General features: G+C 51.7%; 2 protein-coding genes across 2 annotated transcripts in view; one reads left to right on the top strand and one right to left on the bottom strand.

Moving 5' to 3' along the window:
- The first annotated feature begins 743 nt into the window (after positions 1-743).
- On the top strand, positions 744-7,467 carry ARX (aristaless related homeobox). The gene is made up of 5 exons (XM_050979593.1): positions 744-936; positions 2,021-2,741; positions 3,992-4,037; positions 5,981-6,309; positions 7,227-7,467. Exons 1-5 carry the CDS (start codon positions 744-746, stop codon positions 7,465-7,467), a joined length of 1,530 nt encoding a protein of 509 aa, XP_050835550.1.
- Positions 7,468-11,502: 4,035 nt separating this feature from the next.
- Positions 11,503-18,431, bottom strand: part of POLA1 (DNA polymerase alpha 1, catalytic subunit) — a 186,044-nt gene continuing 179,115 nt past the window's right edge. Inside the window, 2 exon segments of the mRNA XM_030234270.2 lie at positions 11,503-13,361; positions 13,363-13,499. Coding sequence (XP_030090130.2) covers positions 13,323-13,361; positions 13,363-13,499 — 176 coding nt within the window. The 3' untranslated portion in view covers positions 11,503-13,322.

Below are 18,431 nucleotides of genomic sequence, written 5' to 3'. Positions count from 1 at the left end.
CCGGACACCACCGCACCGGGCTGCGCGCCCTGCGCAGCTCAGGGGAAACTCTTCCCGGCTCCCGCACTCCGCTGGGTCGGTCCCCGCCGCTGCAGGCGCTGCGCAGGTGTTGTCGCGGAAAGCGCCGACCGCGGACGCGGCATTTCAAACACCGGCGGCGAGCGCGGCGAGCGCGCGGCCCTGCGCAGCGCCGCGCCCGACGGGCGGGCAGAAGCTGCCCGCGGGAAAACACGGCGCGGATCCCCCGGCGCCGCCCACGCTATCCCGCCCGGGAATTGCCGGGGACTAAGGAGGGGTCGGGCGGGGTGTGGGCCGCCGTCGGGGCGGGGGAGTGGGGACGGAGCAAGGCGTACCACGGGAACTCCGCCGCCGCCCATCCCGGACGCCTCCGACGGCTCCCCCGAGCGGGTCCCCGCCGGCTGCCGCCCCCACGGAGCGGGGGCGGAGCGCGGCGGGAGGGGCGGGGCGGGGCCGGGGGCAGCGCGGCGACTCGGGGCGGGCGCCGATCCGGGGCGGTCCGAGCCGGGCTTTGCCGGGCGCCGTCTGTCGGCGGCCGCCCGGCCTCCGGCGGGAGCCAATCAGGGGGCGGCTGCCCGCACGTGGAGCCGAGGGGACTCAAGAGCGCCGCGGCCGCTGCTCACTCCCCCCGTGACGGGCGTCCCGGCGGCACCGGGCAGCGCCGCGGGGGCGTCCGCGCCGCCGCTCCCGCCCCGGCCCCACCGCTCGGCCCCGCTGCCGCCGCCATGAGCGGCCCCTACCCGGAGGAGAGCTGCGCCGAGCGCCCCGAGTGCAAAAGTAAATCGCCAACTTTGCTGTCCTCCTACTGCATCGACAGCATCCTGGGCCGGCGGAGTCCCTGCAAGGTGCGGCTGCTCGGTACCGCGCCCACCCTGCCCGCCATCGCCGCCCGTCCCGACACCGACAAGACCGCACAAGGTAAGCCCCGCCGTCCCACCCCGCTCGTCCCGTCCCTTTTCCCCGGCATCGGGCAGGCCCGGCTGTGTGTCCCCCATTCCCTGCACAGTCTGCGGCTCGGCTCCGGCCCCGCTCCCCGCCTGCACCGCACGGCCGGGCGCCGCCTCGGAGCTGCGGTCGCTGTTATCCCGTTACCGTGCTCGTTAGCGGCTGCTATGCTACCAGGAAGCGCGGCCAGAGCCGTGCCCGGAATTCGTCACAATTCTTTCCCTGGGGGTCGGGTACCGGCGCTTTAGGCTGCTCTTGCTTTCGATATGGGTGTAATTTTTAAAGCCGAAATAAATCGGTGCGAGATGCGATCCGTGTGGGGGTAAAGCCTGGCCCGTTCTCATTAAAACCTGTAACGGGTTTCGGCCAGCGAGCTGGGGCCGCGCCCGGCAGCAGCCGGAGCAGTGATGACGGGCCACCGGCAGCCGCCGCCCCCGGCCCCAAGTTGGGATCAGCCCCCTCCGGAGCCGCGGTGAGCCCGGATGGGCAGCTCCCATGGGCGGCCTCGCTCCCGCTTTTCCCGGCGTACGCTGGCGGGCGGGATTCTTTCCTACAAAACCAAAACTAGACTTGGGGCGGGGGGGGATGATTATAGGAGGGGGAACAAAACAAAAAAAAGTCAGCGGAGGAATCCCGGGCCGCCGGGCGGACGCAGTAGGACCAGCGCTGCCCCGCCGTGTGGGATGCGGTCCGGCGCTGACCGCTGTCGGAAACGTGCCGGCGCAGGCCCGGGGCTGCCATAGTCCCCGCAGCCTGTCCCGGCCCCCGAGCGGGGCGCCGGGCCGGGCTCAGCGGCCGGGAGGAATTTCTTCCCAGGCTGGGATCAGCGGCGCGGGCCGAGGCCGGCCTGAGGAACGGGGTAGGAGGTGGAAAATGGTGCACGAAGGATGGCTGAGGGACTGGACTCTTGCCCTGGCCTCTATTCGCGCAGATCCTACCTACTGACCGTGTCTCTCCTTCTCTCTTCCTTTCTTTCTTTCCTCCGCACCCTTCTCCCCGCCACGCCTGCCCGCTCCGTCCGACTGCTGCGGCCGTCTACGCCACTTTCATGGTTCAGGGTCCCCTAAGGCCAGTGCCCCCTTCGAGCCGGCCGAGCTGCACCTTCCCCCCAAACTGCGCCGGCTTTACGGGCCGGGCGGGGGCCGGCTGCTGCCGCCGCGGGCGGCGGGGCCGCGGGGGGACCGGACGGAGGGGCGACCGGAGGGGGGCGCGGGCCCCGTGCCCGCTGCCGGCCCATGGGACACGCTGAAGATCAGCCAGGCGCCCCAGGTCAGCATCAGCCGCAGCAAAAGCTACCGTGAAAACGCGCCCTTCGTGGCGCCGCCGCCCGCCCGGGACGAGCTGGGCAGCCCCGCCGCACACGTCGAGGAACGGCCGGGCCCTGCCGCGCCGGCCGCGGAGGAGGAAGAAGAGGAAGAGGACGAAGAGATGCTGGAGGAGGACGAGGATGAGGAGGAAGAGGAGCTGGAGGACGACGAAGAGGAGGAGCTGCTGGGCGAGGACGGCGGGGGGCTGCTGAAGGATGCCCGCCGGGGCGCCACCGCGGCCCCCGGGGCGGAGGGCGGGGATCTGTCCCCCAAGGAGGAGCTGCTGCTGCACCCCGAGGACGGCGAGGGCAAGGACGGCGAGGAGAGCGTCTGCCTCTCGGCCGGCAGCGACTCCGAGGAGGGGCTGCTCAAGAGGAAGCAGCGCCGCTATCGTACCACCTTCACTAGCTACCAGCTGGAGGAGCTGGAGAGGGCCTTCCAGAAAACCCACTACCCCGACGTCTTCACCAGGTACCGGCGCCGGGGCCCCGGCCGAACGCGGAGTGAGCGAACCCCGGGGGGACGGGACGGGCCGCAGCGTGCTGTACCCCCTCCTCTAAACCGCCCCCGGCGGTGAATCCTGCCTCGGGCACCCCCGGGCTGGAGGAGACGGGGAACGAGGCCGGGTTCAGGGGGGACCCAGGGCCGGCAGAGCCCGGGCAGGCCCGCCTGAAGGCCGCCGGGCGCTATTTTTACTCGCTGCCCACCCCTCCTCTCGCCGCGGCAGCACCGGGATCGGTTTCGCGCTGCCCGTGGGCTGGAGCTTGGCCCGGGGAAGCCCCGGCAGCGGCAGAGATCAAAGCGCCGCTGCCTAAAAATACCGCCCGGCACGTCGGGGCCTCTTGGTGCCCGGAGTTGCCCCTAAGGAGCCCGGGGGGGGGGGCAGCCCGGCTCTCTCCACACTTTGGGGGACATTTTCCCGTTGAAAATGGGAGCTCGGTGGTGGCGGGTCTGGCCAGCAGCTCCCCTGCGGGAAGCGCAAGCTGGGAGAGAGGCAGAGTCGTCAGCCCTCTCCTCGCGCTGACCGAAAATTGCGGCTCCCCACTCCCGCCTTAAGGCTAGAGTCCCCAGAATCGCACTTTTCGATCCCGAAGACCCTCCCGGTTTCTCGTTTGTTTCGCCCGGGGTTTGGGGTTCGGGGCTGCGTTGGAACAGGAGTGTTTTACGGGGGCATTTTTTTTCACTGGACCTTGGAGCCGCGCTCACCTCGGGGCACCGCCTGGCCCCGGCCCCGGGAGCGGCTGCCCGGGCTGTTTATGGGCATACCGCAATTTTTTCGTTGGTGTTTTTTTACAGCTTTGGGGTTTGCTCCAGGGCTTTTCACGCCCTGAGGGTGTGGGGCTCCGGCTGCGGCAGGGTACCAGTTATGCTGGGAATGCTCCTCTCTGGGACACGGAGCTGATGAGCTATTTTCCAGTACCTTAGTGTTTTCCGATTTACCTTAATTGTGGCAATGTGAACCTCCGTGTGGAGCTTCCCGGCTGCCGTCCCCTACACGGCAGCTGCAGCTGGAACTGGCCGAATTTGGGGAGCGGCGGGGAGGGAATGCCAAAACCCTGGGGTCCCAAAAGGTGCCCAGCTCGGCGGCCCGGAGCCGGGCCGAGGGCGGCGACAGGCGGTGTCCGCCCGCGGCCCGGCCCCGTTCGCCTCGGGCACCGGGATTTCGGGCGCGGGCGATTGGAGGTGCCCCGGGCTGACAGCGGCGTCTGTGTCTCCCCCAGGGAGGAGCTGGCCATGAGGCTCGATCTGACAGAAGCCCGAGTGCAGGTGAGTGGCAGCGGCGGGACCGGGACCGGGGCGTCCCTCGGCGGCGCCCAGGGGAAGGGTGGCCTGGCCCTCCTCGGCGGCGTCCCCGGCCCCGCCAGGGCCGAGCCATCGGCTGGCGAATCCCCGTGTGATTAAAACTCAGGGCTCCCATTTCGGTTGTTAGAAACCCGCTCGGCCGCAAGTCGGGTATTTGGCTGCCATCAAATCTCCAATCGGGCTTCATAAAAGCCCACTTAGTGCTAGAACAAACAGGGCCATTTGAAGGCGAAATGTTGTTTGATTTCCTCTCCGCCTGCACAAGGAGCTGGCTAATGCTATTTGATTTCCCATTTTTGATAGCAATAAGCCTGCATTGATCTAATAGTGAGTGAGTGCAATGCTATTAAAGGTGTTTGCCGCCCCATACCAGAGTGCATTTCCCAACCCGGGTCTCATAACCAAAGAGACGATAAACATTGGGATGCCCTGATTGCCAACAGAAAACAGATGTCTCTGGGTTTGAAGCTGAGCAAATCACTTTACAGTTAAAATCGGGCACTGATAAAGCATAATAAATTCCATATGGCTCATTTAATACACAACAGCTTCTTGCATTAGAGGGGCTAATGATGAGATTTGTCCCCTCCTTTCTGTTGACACATTTCTCCATTGTCAAACAGAGATGTGACAGCAAATCAGTATTTTCAGCTCAGGGGAACAAGTCGTGGGAAAGTTAAATAACTTTTTTAACAGAAAGACACCCCCTTTCTTTCTCCTCTATTCATGGCAGAAGATGTAATTAAGTGAATATGAATTATGAGAGTCCTTTCGTTTACCTTTGGGTCTACTCAGACTTATTAATTCAATAAGGGGGAATTGTAGTGAGGACAGCTTGCTAATTGAGTTTTAGTGGGGAGAGACGCTCCCTCCGTGCCAGGCTGTTGCCTTCTGCACGAGCACAATGCCTCTTCGTCGTGGGCACCCAGATAGGCGTGCGTGGAGCTCAACTCCCGCTGAACAACTGTGGAGAGACTCGCAGCGCTGCTGCCTTTCTGCCTTCCGGGAAAGAAGGGTCTCATACTGAGCTTACAAATCTGAACATAACAGGAAAAACTCTGCCCACAACTGTCCCAAAAGATTTACAAGCGTCTGTCTCTCAAAGTCTCTGTCTGTTAGGTGCGTGTGATGGCCCCACACTTGGTTATTATATATATAATAACGGAATCTTTTCTTTTCCTTTGAAATGCGGTTTATTTTCCTCTACATCTTTCCTGCTTTAAGCAGTTTTATTTCATAATTTTTGCTTTGTTGGAGGGGTAAAAGAAAGAAAGGACGGCAGTGCCATGGTATCCTAACTAACTTTCATAAGGTAGATCTTAAAAGGGCAGCCTTGAAATCTATATTTGTTGCTTTGGTTGCCTCACAAATTATTTCTTCGTTTCAGATATCAGTGAAATTACGACTTTTTTCCCTCTCTTAAAATCTGAAGGGAAAAAAAAAGTCTACGATCCCCAAACCATATAATTTGTAAATATGCCCTTTAACGAAACAAAAAAAAACCCAAAAAAACCCGCGGTGCGAGTGCGGAATAATTCCCGCGTAGTCCTCTTGGGAAATCGTACTGCCGCTGCTCCAGCGCAGCGGGAGCCGCCTCTCGCTCCGATCTCTGCCCGCACCGCCGACCTGCCGCAGAGGTGTGCGGGGGTGCAGAACTGCTGCGTCCCTCCGGGAGCCAGGGCCCGCCGCAGGGCCGGGGGTGTCACGGAAAGCCGTGGGTCGGCCCAGCCCGGGGCTCGGCGCGGCACCGACACACGTGCCCCTGCGGGCCGGCCCCTTTGGGGCCATCCTGCTTCGGGGGCGGCGGAGGAGCGGTGGCCGTCGGGCCGGTGCGGGGCTCCTGAGGGGCTCGCCGCTCCGAGGGTGCGGGCAGGAGTATTAAAACCGGTTTTTCTTTTGGCTTTCAGGTATGGTTCCAGAACCGTAGGGCTAAGTGGCGGAAGAGGGAAAAGGCTGGGGCTCAGACACACCCCCCAGGTTTGCCTTTCCCTGGTCCCCTGTCAGCAACTCACCCCCTCAGTCCATACCTTGATGCTAGTCCTTTCCCTCCTCATCACCCAGCTCTAGACTCCGCCTGGACCGCCGCCGCCGCCGCGGCCGCCGCCTTCCCCAGCCTGCCGCCGCCGCCCCCCGGCTCCGCGGCGCTGCCCCCCGGCGGGACCCCGCTCGGCCTCGGCACCTTCCTGGGCGCGGCCGTGTTCCGCCATCCCGCCTTCATCAGCCCCGCCTTCGGCAGGTACCGCCCGCCCCCCGCGCCGGCACCGGGCTGTCCTGAGGCGGGGGCGCGCGGGGATCGCTGCCCCACGCGGGATCCGCCGCGCGCGGCCGCCCCGCCGTTCGAACTTGGAGCGCCTGGAGGCCAGCGCCGATTGGGCGCCGCGCGGGTCACGTGCTTCCGCAGCGGCCGCTCATTGGGCGGGGGCGGCTCCCCGCCCGCCCCTCGCGCGGCCGCGGGTTCCCCGTGGGGGCGGCCCGGCCGGGGCAGGGGCCCCGAGGGGGCAGCCCGTAGAAAGCCGTGCTCCCGCGCAGAAACTAAACCCTTGCGGGGGTTTCCCTACGTGCACGCGTGGCCTCTGCTTTGCTCAGGGCGGGGGTTGCTGGTATTTGGCCAGTCGGGATGAGCAGGAGCCGCGACATCCCGGGTGCCGTGAGCCGCTCCGGCCGCGGGGGGACCGTCATGGACAGATTTTTAGCCGCGGGCATGCGTGGGGCTGAGCAGCTTCCCCAGGTTCACGTCGGGACGAGCTGCCGAGGGAGCCGCGCTCCTCCAGGCGCAGATTCCGCGTGGAAGTGCCGGCAGCGCCGGGCGGCCGCGGCAGCGCTGCTCGCGGGGACGGGGCGGCTGCGGGGAACGGGGGGAGCGAGCGCTGCCTGCCCGGGACCGGGGCCTTTCCCCCGCGCACCCCCGCTCCGCCGGCTGCAGCCTCGGCCACTGCCGCCCTGGCTGTGGCAAGTAGGGGAGGACCAGGCTCAGCGATTTTTCCTCCCTTTTTTTTTTTTCTTTTTGTGTCCCCGAAAAAATCTTTTGCCTGCCCGGCGTCGGATATTTCCAGCGAGTCTCTGTCCCCTCGCGTCCGCGTTTGGTGGGAAGGAGGCGTGCGGGGCCGGCGCTCCCCGGCGCGGCGGTGACGGCCGTCTGTGCTTCCCTTGCAGGCTCTTTTCCACCATGTCCCCCCTGGGCAGCGCCTCCAGCGCCGCGGCCTTGCTGCGGCAGCCGGCGCCGGCCGCCGAGGGCGCGGTGGGCTCGGCGGGGCTGGGGGACCCGGCCAGTGCCGCCGCCGACCGGCGGGCGTCCAGCATCGCCGCCCTGCGGCTGAAGGCCAAGGAACACGCCGCCCAGCTCACCCAGCTCAACATCCTCCCTGGGAACAGCACGGGGAAAGAGGTGTGCTAAGGCACGGCCGCCGTCCGCGGGGTGCGGGTTAGGGTTTTTTTAGGGGGGAGAGTTAAAAGAGGGGGAGAAGAGGAGAGTAAATTCGCGAATCAATAAAGGTCACCTCAGACAGCATGAATCAAGACCAAACGGGGGGAAAAATAATGCTGATTTTTAAAAAAGAGGACCAGCAGCTGAGACTGTAGTAGGTCCTCAAGTTAGGAACTTGGGGAAAGTGAATGCCTCTAGCATCATCCCTCACACGAGTGAAACGACATTTAAAACCTCCTGAATAAGTAACTCCTTGGCTGGTACATTTCTTAAATGTACGACGTGTCCATTTCCTCTATGAACACAAGGGGGGAAAAAGTTAAAAAAAAAAAAAAAAAAAAAAAAAAGAGAAAAAACCCTAATAAAAGTTACTATATTATAGCGTTTCGTACACTAAATATTTTTCCTTCTGTTTATCTGGCAAGAAAAAAAAAAAAAAAGAAAGAAATAGAATTGTAATTAAGAAAGTGAAACAAAAAACAATAGAGAAGCTAAGAGAGGGGGAAAGCTACCCACATCTTCTTAAAATAGCATCCTAGGATGTTAAGTTGGTCAGTTAGAAGCGCTGGAGAACTATTTTACATGTTGCAACGAGCCGCATATGCTAACCAAGGATGCTGACAGTGCAAACTGAAAGTAAATTTGATGCTGTAAGATAACCAGTGCACTTAGGGGAAAGGGTATATCTTTTTCTTGTTATATTCTTTATCACTACACCAACCAAGGTTTTTATATCAAACCAAAGCGAAATACACTGCTAGAATATGGACTGTTTAAGTCACTAAACTGTGATTATTAATTCTGTACATACCATTGTTATAAAAAAAGAACAGAGCTTTGTATATTTGAAAAGTTATAAAACAATTGCACTCAGTGTAGTGTTGTAAAAGTTTGTCATTCTGTAGATTCTTACTGTGTTGTAGATATAATAGGGTTCCTAGACAAATATTTATGTACAAACTCTTTATTTAACTTATTAACTGTAGAGGTTTCTGAAACCCTCAAGAGGCGATGGTACAGTACTTTTTCGTGTAATGTCGTTATTGTTAACACTTTTCCTTGCTATCCGGTGGAGAAGTGCCACGTTCAGAAAATAAACAAAAATATATGTTTAACAAAAAAAAAAAAAAAAAAAAAAAAAAAGACATCAAAAGAAAAACAAAAAGCCCCGTCCTTGCCGGGGCTGCGGGGCTACCTGCGCTGCGCTGCAGGCGCCCGGGGCCGCGGGCGCCCGGGGCTGAGCCCCGCCAGCCTCAGCGCCGGGGACCCCCCCGCGGGTCTGGGTGGGCGCGGGGGGCTCGGCCGGGGCGGCGGCCGCAGCTCGGGCGTGCCGGGGACGGGAGGTGCCGGCAGCCCCGTTTGCGAGCGGATCTGCGGATCGCGAGGTGCTGCGGCACCCACGACCGAACCTGTCCGCGCTCTGTCGCGGGCACTGTGGCGTGTCCCCCCCGCTGCCAGCCCGCGGGCTCTGGGCCGTGCCTTGGTGCCAGCGATGCCACACCGCGGGGAGCCGCCCCACGCTGCGCCGGCACTCGCCGGGCGGGGACGGGACAGCCGCTGCCGAAAGTCGGGAGTGGGGGAGAAAATCTGGAATTTTGGGGAACGCTTGGCCGCCCCCGCACCTTTGGGGCTACAAAAGTTTCTCCGCGCCTGCCCCTTCGTTCTCCTAGAGGTGAACTTCTGTTTCTTCCCTCTTCCTTTATTACTCCCCTGGTGGTTTTCTTCCTCTTTTTTTTTTTTTTTTTTTTTTTCTGGGAGGGAGGGTAGTTTTTTGTTTGGTTTGGTTTTGGTTTTTGGTTTTTTTTTTTTGGGGGGGGGCGCAGCGGTCCTGTCTGCCTCTTCCACGGAGCGATGGATGACTCCAGGTCCCCTCTGACCAAGCGCCGGGCCCCGGACGGGCCGTCGAAGAGCCGGGGTGTGGGGTTTTTTTTGGGTGATTTGGTCCAGTCTCGGCAGAGCTCCACAACGGCCGGGGCTCTTCTCCCCGGGCCGGGACCGGAGAAGAGCCCAAGGGCAACCCGAGGGTCCCGGCCCGGGGGCGGCTCCGCGGGGCGACCCAGGCTCCCGGAGGGCGCCGCTGGAGCGAGCACCGCGCGTGGGAGCCCCCCGCGACCCTTCCCCGCAGCTCCCCCCTCCATTCACGGCATTTCATATCCCTCACCCCCCAACCCCGCCCGCCCCCAGCCGTATTTTTGAGTTCTAAAACCCACCATAGGCGCGAAAAAAAAAAATTTATGGGAAAAATAAGGCTTGTTCCTTGGACGTTATTAACAGTGCAGCCTGAAATATACATTTTTGCCTCAAAGAAAAGGGAATCATTATCAAGCCATTAGGCATTAAGAAATGTCATTCAGTCATTTTTATTCATTCTGCTGAAATCTTCGTAAAAGCCCGAATCATACTTCTGCAAGCAGCAATTTTGTTAATCCAGGGGGTTATTACTCTGGTCCCTTATTAGGATCTATACTGCTGCCAAGCAATCCTATAACCTTCTCAAAAGAAGTTTACCTCCGTGTTATAAAACCAGTAGTGGTATTTATGCTGTGCAATAATTAGTGTATTACCTGAATCCACTAACAGGTTCATTTTATCTCCGCACAAAACCCCTAGTCTGCTTATAGAAAGCTTGTGCCTCCTTTGGTGCTGTTAAAGTGGTGAAAGAGTGAATGAAGGCTGGTAGCACTTTCTCCTTTCGCCGTGCCTTAATTCCCATCTCTTTTTGCTCTCATCCAATTAGTGCAGTGTATTAAGCGGTTTATCATCTCATAGTCAGCTATTGAGAGAAACAAGGCGAACACTTTGCAATAGAGCCTGCTCTCCTTTGACACCCTCAGGTACTTACATATTCTACTGTGCTATGAATAATAGAGGAAGAATAGAGCGCTAATTCCCTCATCAAAGAATGCCTTGTCTGCTGCTTTGCTCAACAACACCATTCTGATCAAAAGAAAAGCAATAAAGCTTAGCATAACAAAACGAAACCTACTTATTAGCTTAGTGGTTAAATTAATGCAGAGCCGCTGCTATTCAAAACCAAGGTTTGAAAACAGCCTCCAACAACCTGATAATGCTGCCTTCGGGATGAAGGAATTTTAATCTGAAATTTGAAGCTGGCACAGATGAGTTAATCTATTAAACTGCTATAAGGAGGGTGCGGGAGAACTATTCAATTAAGGCACATTTAAGGTGCCCTGCAGAAGACGGGGATGGATTCGAAGGGGAAGATGTGCTCTGCTTCGGCCTTAGAAAACTGCCTTTGGCGGCGAAAAGAGGGATTTTGGCACAGCAGCAACCGTGTTTGCGGATGGGAATTCTTTTTCATATCGCATATGTCATCAGCGAAACCTGGCCACCGGCTCCATATATCAACACTCCTCTTCCCCAACTGCAAATAAATACAAATAAACACAAACCTTCATTTTAACAGTACGGGGTGGGGGAGGGGGATATGAGGAGGAAAAGGAAAGGAAGGCGATTCAGGCCAGACCAGCCTCAGAATGCAAACCTCCGAACTTCAGTTTTCCCAAATTATTTACAGCGCAGCCTTTACCAGCTCCATTTAATATTAAATGCTATAAAGATGATTTTGCGTTTCCCAGCCTTTCTGAGGGGCCAAGAGGAGGCACGGTGCCCGGAGCTGATTAGAGAGGGAGAGGGGAGGGGAAAAAAAATCCGGTTTACTCCTTGCCAAGACTTCAGCACTGATCTGACCAGCTTTGCTGAGAGGAATCAAAAAAAGCCTCCATTCGGGGTAAAAGCCCTCATTTCCCACCCTCAACCCCCCCGGAGTGTGGCTGGCCGGGGTGGCGGGGGCTCCGGGGCTGTGCCACTCACGGCTCCTCCGCCTCGGTGCGTGGGGGGAACAGCCCCTTGCAGGGCCACTCTGTGCTGCTGCACCCTACACAGTCATTCCACAACACTCTCATTTAATCTAAACATCCCTAAACTTGCAAATTAACAGGCTCTTCAGCTGTAATTATACAGATACATACAAGTGCCACAGGGTCAGGTTACGCCATATCTATCCATTTTATTTGTATACCTAATGTTTGGAGGAGAAGGTCACACTTTTCACTTTCCTAAGGCATTCTACCCAGTAGAATCAGTATATATCAGTAATATCTTCAGAATCATAATAGGACTGGACACAAAAAATCTAAAAATCCCTGCATGGAATTATAAGAAACCAGGATCTTTTGAAGTTCTGCAACTTCAGTACGGCATCTTGTCACCTTCTTTCCAAGCAAGACTCCAAATAAAGTCTGTTTTACAATATTAACCCAACTAAATGTATTGGGAAGGATTGATAGCTCACCAGGGTGGGACAACACCTGCACAACACCAGAGACTGCACAGATTCCATTTCTGACTATAGTGATTCCATGTGAGCAAAAATGAAAGGGTTTAGTTCCAAAAGTTGCTAGGAACATGACTGTGTATTTAGGCATATTCAAACTGACACTACCCATACTGACACACAGCTTCTCCCAAATGCCACTCTGGGGACAAATGAATGTCATAAAATACTCTGAACACAATCAGATACATGAATCCCTACAGTGCCCAACATGTTCATGCTGATCCTTGTACTTTTTCTTCAAACTCCCTTTGTTAATGGCTGTTCATCCTAAAAACAGACACAAAAGCAATTCTGTAAGACCAGAAGTTCAGAGCAATAGGACCTAGCATTCATATTCTCAACCATCAGATCATAGAATCTAACTCTCTTTTACTAGAAAACTTTAATTTTTTTTCCTTCAGGTGTGAAAAAACTTTACATTTTACACTGTTTAAGATTTAAAAGCAATTTTTATAACCTTACATTAATATATCACATTGCAAACTAAACAGTGAACAGAGTACAACAATATTTTGTGTACAAAAGCATGTACCCAAATTTATCCTCTTGTCATATCTGCTTGTTGTTTTATTAGAAGTAAATGAAAAATACAATTTGTTTATAAAAACTGTAAAATCTCCAACATAGTAATTATTACAAAACAGTAACTGTGATTTGCTGCTTTCCATTCCCCTGTTATTGGTTACAATGCCCTCCCAAAAATATTTTTCTCTATCGATTGCTTACTTTCAAATGCTGAAACACATTTATATCCTCTGCATGAGTGAAACGGGTTTTGTTCATGTGCGTATCTTTACGTCCACACAGAAATTTTCAACGTGGCAAAATGCTATACTTAAAGATGCTTGGAAAGACTCCTAATAAAAAGATGGTCCCTATTTTTAGCACCTCCAGGTTTCAGTCGCTCTTTAATGAATTTCAAAGTAAAGCATCCCTACCTCTGTTCAGAAGGTAATAGGACATTTAAATGCATTTAGGTTTAGTATTGTTTTTAATTGGTATGTTTATGATCAGGAAGACGATAAACCGTGAAAAGGCAAAACATTAGTGCTCCTACTGAGACCTCTACTAACCTCTCTTCCTGAGAGCACCTCTAGTAAATACCCTGGAGCAAAGTCTAGGATCACTTACATTCCAGCAACTCTCACTGGGAATTATCCAATTAAAGCAGCAATTCCCCCACCCCCTTTTCCCTCATAGGTCTAAATACACAACAAAAATATTGCAAAAATCAACTACTCCATATTTTAATAACCCTGGTTTCTCAATGAAGAAAAACAAGGAAGATAAAAACACCTTGAATACTTCATATCCATGAGAATCATACATCCTGTTTTCATCTCCCATTTCTCCTCCTCCAAAGAGACAAGATTATTAAAACATCATTGTGCATACTGAAATAGAGTATTGCTGAAGAGATCATTACTGATACACAAGGGACTGGCCTCCCTCCATTTTTAATCAATCACTGTCTTTCATTACTGGACTCTCCCACAGATCTATCTTCCAATACTGACGGTGAAGAGTTTGCCAAGGTTCACTTCTGAGTAGCCACTCATGGACAGGCATTTGTCTACAGTGCTCTTCAGTCTTTTGTAGGCCTCAGAGATTTCCGTCCTGAGTGGCTTCTTCTTCAAATACTCTAGAAGAACAAAGAGGAAAAACCCAAAACACAAAGAGGGATTAAATGACCACAAAAAGACAGGATTTTTGCATTCATTAGACTGTGAATCAAGGTATTTTAAAACGAGGTGAATGTTGTAGATAGCACAGAGCACATTTGTGGCAAGCTCTCCCACGTTCTGCTGCATTCCCTGCCTTTCCTGCATGAGCTGGTGAGGGGCCATGGTGGACCCTGGCCATGGAACCAAGGCTGAAGCTCCCTCAGCCCCACCAGCATGGGAGCAGTGGGAAAACTGGCAAGAGCCACCCCTAGTCCAGTTTTGTGATCTAGCTGGAGTGAAATGGGGGTTCACTAAGTCACAGCAGAGAAAGTAAGCAATAGTTGGGCTGGGTCTGAAAGGATCTCATTTAAAAGGGGCAGGTGCCCTGAGAACTATCCAGAGTCCGCAGGGGCTGAAAGCAGGGAGAGATTCTGCCCAAGGGTGGCTTCAGAAGTGTCATGTCCAATTCATGTCCCTCATCCCTGCTGTTAATACTGGCACTGGCACAACCTGGGACAGACTTATCACCAGTCTTGCGAGTTCTCAAGTGCACTTTGTGTGCAGGATAGGAATTGTGATCCTCAGCACTAAGGAGGCACTGGAAGGAAAAGGGAAGTAGCACAAACAAGGAGAATTCCATGCTACTTTACCCTAAAATGGAGATAAGATGCCCAGTATCTCAACCAGGAGATGTCAAGTTCACCTGACACATGAATGAAGAGGCTCCCAAATGCTTGATAAGAGATGTCTGGGGGACATGCATTTACTCACCTGTACCTTTATGTGTATGCCAAGTCATGTGCATGAGTCTGTACATATTTCAGCAGCAAAGACCAAGCTGTTTCATTTCTGTTAGGGGTTTTTAATCAATTTTTCTGCCATTAAAAAAATACACCCAAGGGATTTTGTTTGGGTGATTGTCCAGCTTTTCCTTTATAAAAACTGTGAACAAAGACTAAAAGAGCAAAATATCCCAGTACTTCATTATACAGCAATGCCAAGTGGATGCAGATCTGGCACAGTTCTGCTCCTACTTTCCAACCAACTCCACATGCTAGGAACACCAGCTACTACCCAAAAGCCTGTTCCTGCAGTTACACCTTGGAACATTGGAGAGCATACAGACTGCAGGACAAGGTGCCCTCCCAGGCAGCTTCCCTGATCTTAGACTGGAGGGACTCCTCATCCAGCAGCACCAGGAGAGCACAGCACAGGTATTTGCAGGTTAAGATTTGAAGCCACTGAGATGCAGGGTAAAGCATATATCTTGTGAGCCACCAACAGCATCCTTCTATTGCTCATTAGCTTTGCCTCACTTCTCCCTGACACCTTCACAGCCCTCCTGGTCCTTTGAATACGTAACAGAGGAAATTCTATCCCCTCTCAAACAGCTTTTAGTCTACAGCACAAGTTAAGATGAAAAACCAATTGTCTCTAAAAAAAGTGGAGTTTATTCAAGAAAAGTTTTTTGGGGAGAGTGACACAGTGGTTTTTTGAGTCTATATGTATAAGGGGTGAAATGTCTCATTTTTGGGACAAGTCACCTCTCATCTCTGTGATGTGACTGAGATGAAGGTGTCCCTTCAGACAGCTTCATCTCAGCAGCAAAGGACTGCTACATGAGGAGATGGCAGGGATGGGAAGCATGGTGACAGAAAAAGCTACTACAATTTTGAGGTTTGTGAATTTCTCCTCCCTGAGGATTTACAAATATTTCTGCAGAGCCTCAGATGTTGTAGGTATGAGCTCAGCAGATTAGCTCTGGATACAATACAAACAGCAATGTTTTACTGAGAAATTGCCACCCGCTTAGGTTTTCCATGTTATTCACAAAGTTCCATTGAAGTTAACTGCTTTGCATGAAGCTATCAACTCTTTAAAAATTAAATAAAAAATTTAAATTAACAATGCCTGAGTAAGTGAATACATTGATTAAAAGCACTTTGATAAGCACCTTTCATGCACTGCTGTGAAGAAGCTATGTATTGTGTCTGGGCAGTAAGCAAACAGAGGAAGATGCCTTCTTGAAGATACCACATTTTTGCAGTTGCACAGACAGTAATGACTTAAAGTCTATTAGCAGAATTGGATTTTCCTTAAACTGCAACTCCAATACAACAAAAGCTTGATTATGTGAATCTGCTCATTAACAGGCTGAAGTCACTATGGCATAAACACATTTAATGATTCTGAAAGTATTTAGATATAGGGTTAAATTAAACAAACCTTGAAAATTGTCTTAACCAGATCCATAAAAACATGAATCCCACTTTGCCACAAACTGAGATCTCACTTGTTTATGTATTTTCAAGATAAATAATACAATAAGTGGATTCACTTGCAGCTGCTCACATTAGCAAAACCATACTCTTTATACCAAGGAACTGTGGAAAATTCCATCCTTATACCTCAAAACTAGGTCAAAATAGTTTAAAGATTCCTGGAGCTCAGGAGGGACCAAGGTAAAACACGTCAATGTGAACAGCTGGCACATGTGAACAGAGCAGGAAGGCACATTAATCATTAGGACACTGAGGCAAACAATACACCAGGGCTGAAAGTAGGGAACAGAAATACAGACCCATGTACAGCTCCAATTCAGGCTTCAGGGCCCCAGCCATCCCACTAACAGAGCCCCCAGCTTCCCCCAACATTAAATCTAAACTCCAATTATACGCAATAACCTTTCTGACAGTATGCTTCAAACATTTCTTAGATGCAATTACCCTTGTAGAGGCAGGCAGGAAAGGGTGGACTGAAAAAAAAAAAAAAAGGAGAAATATGAGGGGCCTCGTTGAAGTAATGAGACCAATTTTAAGTTTCAATTATAAGAGAATGGGAGCTGGGAGCTCCGGGAGGAGAGGCAGGCAGGGCTGTGTCTGCAGCACCATGCATTTGAATGACACAAGTGCATCTGATGACTGGGGAGAAGAGATTTAAAGAACTGTAGTAATACAGAGCAGGGGAAGATGAGAGAGGACACAGCTCCTGATGTGTTTACCTCCTTTGCTGATGGGATATTGACTTTTCCCACCAGGTTGGTTAGAAAGGGGACTATTTACGCTGCCACACAGCAGAGTAAGAATGACAACCGGCATCACTCTGTGCTCCTCTGAGTAAAAGACAACTGTGACCGTTGTATATCACACAGCCAGTCAATAGCTTTGAGTTACCACACCATCCAACTTAGAGATGCATATAAAAGCTCCTACTTTCTTCCTAAATGAGAATTTAATCAATAACATGCCTAAAGCCTTCTGAAAACTAAGCTATACAAACTGACTGAAATTGCCTTTGGTGCTCACATTCTGAAATAGTTCTATACCCCTTATCACCCCATCATTGTTTTAGTAACATCCAAGTTCAGGGGCAAAGAGCAATCTTTTAGGATGACCACTTCTGCAGAAGGTATACATGGCTATACATAAAGAGATATATTTCTATACATGCAGAGCATATGAAAGACACTATCAAAACAAATATAAAATTAGAAATGCAATTATTTTAATAGAAATAAATTCAAAAATGTTTTTCTGACTGTATGCAGGTAAAATTCAGGTACTGTATTTTCTAAAGTTAGTAAATCACTGACTCTGGAAAATACTACAGAATTATACCACCAAGCATGCAGGCAATCCCTCCTTCCACCTCCCAACATAACCGCTCCATCCTTCCCTTCACAAACCACAGTCTGAACTTCTGGATATCCTGTCAAAGTTACTACCCTATCCAAGTCCTTGTTTATTTACCTAGGTATATATTTATACATTATTAGGGACAAAAAAAAAAAAAAAAAAAAAAAAAAAAAAAAAAAAAGAAGAAAAAAAGAATTAAAGGTTCCTGAAATCCATTTATCCTGTGCTGTTGTTCAGAAATTGGAAACATCTGAAACAATGGAGATATTTGAATGCATGTGCCATTTGAAGGATGGAGATATCTGGAGGTTATCTATACCTAACTGCATTTTCCATTTCTTGCAATTTCTCTTCATTTCTATTAAAATGATGCTGAGTAACCTGATAGCCACGATCAAGAACTTTTAATTCTTGTATTCCCTAAAATGTGGCTCAGTTAAAGCCTTCTGTTTTTTTTCTTACTGATTGGACAACTGAACTGTGTCAACTATTAAACTCTCTCCCCTAATTATTCTGTTGATAGCCTGCTCTTCAGAGTGAGAAGTAAAAATCTATCGTGTTCGTTTGTATTTGTGTGCATGTATCTGCACCAGGTACAGGAGAAACAACATAGCTGCCTATAAGCATAGTGCCAAAACCTTGGTTTGCCTGGGAATGCACAAAACCCCCTGCAGAGTATCATTTATGTAAAGCATCATGTCTCTATCACACTTTTATTTAAGGAGTTAAAGAACATACTAAATTAGCTCCTGAATTTTTTACATCGCCTACTGGTTATTGTATTTTAATTACAGCAAGCTTAGACACACAGGCAGCAGTCTCTGTTCCAAATATCTGTGTTTCATTTATTTCTGTGCAAAGGTAGCAAACAACAGTCAGTCATAATTGGTTCTGTCAGATGTTTTACAGTCAGTCATAATTGTCTCTGTCTAGAGGTGTGTCAATTTACTGCAAGTTAAATAAATATTCTGTCTATTATGATATCAGGTTATATAAGCCATTTTTTTAATTGCATGGGTTCCCCTTTCATAATCCACAGCACCCCTATTTATACTGTTAACCTTAACTTTGTCATTTATGGAATGTCAATGAAAAAAGTCAACAGCAATTTAATGAACAGACGTGGAAGCCTCTAACACAGTTGCTTTTTTATTTCTAATTAAATACAATCAAGTCCGGCTATAAAGCAATTCAGTTACTCTGTCACGACACTGCCGTCCTCAAACATCTATCAGCAATGCCAGTTCATTGGTCTAAAGAAGGAAATTTAACTCA

The sequence above is a fragment of the Serinus canaria genome, chromosome 1 (genome assembly GCF_022539315.1).
Source record: "Serinus canaria isolate serCan28SL12 chromosome 1, serCan2020, whole genome shotgun sequence".
Lineage (NCBI taxonomy): Eukaryota > Metazoa > Chordata > Aves > Passeriformes > Fringillidae > Serinus > Serinus canaria.
The sequence above is the reverse complement of the archived record's forward strand: the minus strand, read 5'-3'. Positions and strand labels throughout refer to the sequence as shown.

Bases quoted from the DNA above. Each gene is read 5' to 3' on its own strand.
- ARX (XM_050979593.1), top strand. From the start codon at position 744: ATGAGCGGCCCCTACCCGGAGGAGAGCTGCGCCGAGCGCCCCGAGTGC. The intron at 4,038-5,980 runs GTGAGTGGCAGC...TTTGGCTTTCAG, and splicing joins TGACAGAAGCCCGAGTGCAG to GTATGGTTCCAGAACCGTAG. The intron at 6,310-7,226 runs GTACCGCCCGCC...CTTCCCTTGCAG, and splicing joins ATCAGCCCCGCCTTCGGCAG to GCTCTTTTCCACCATGTCCC.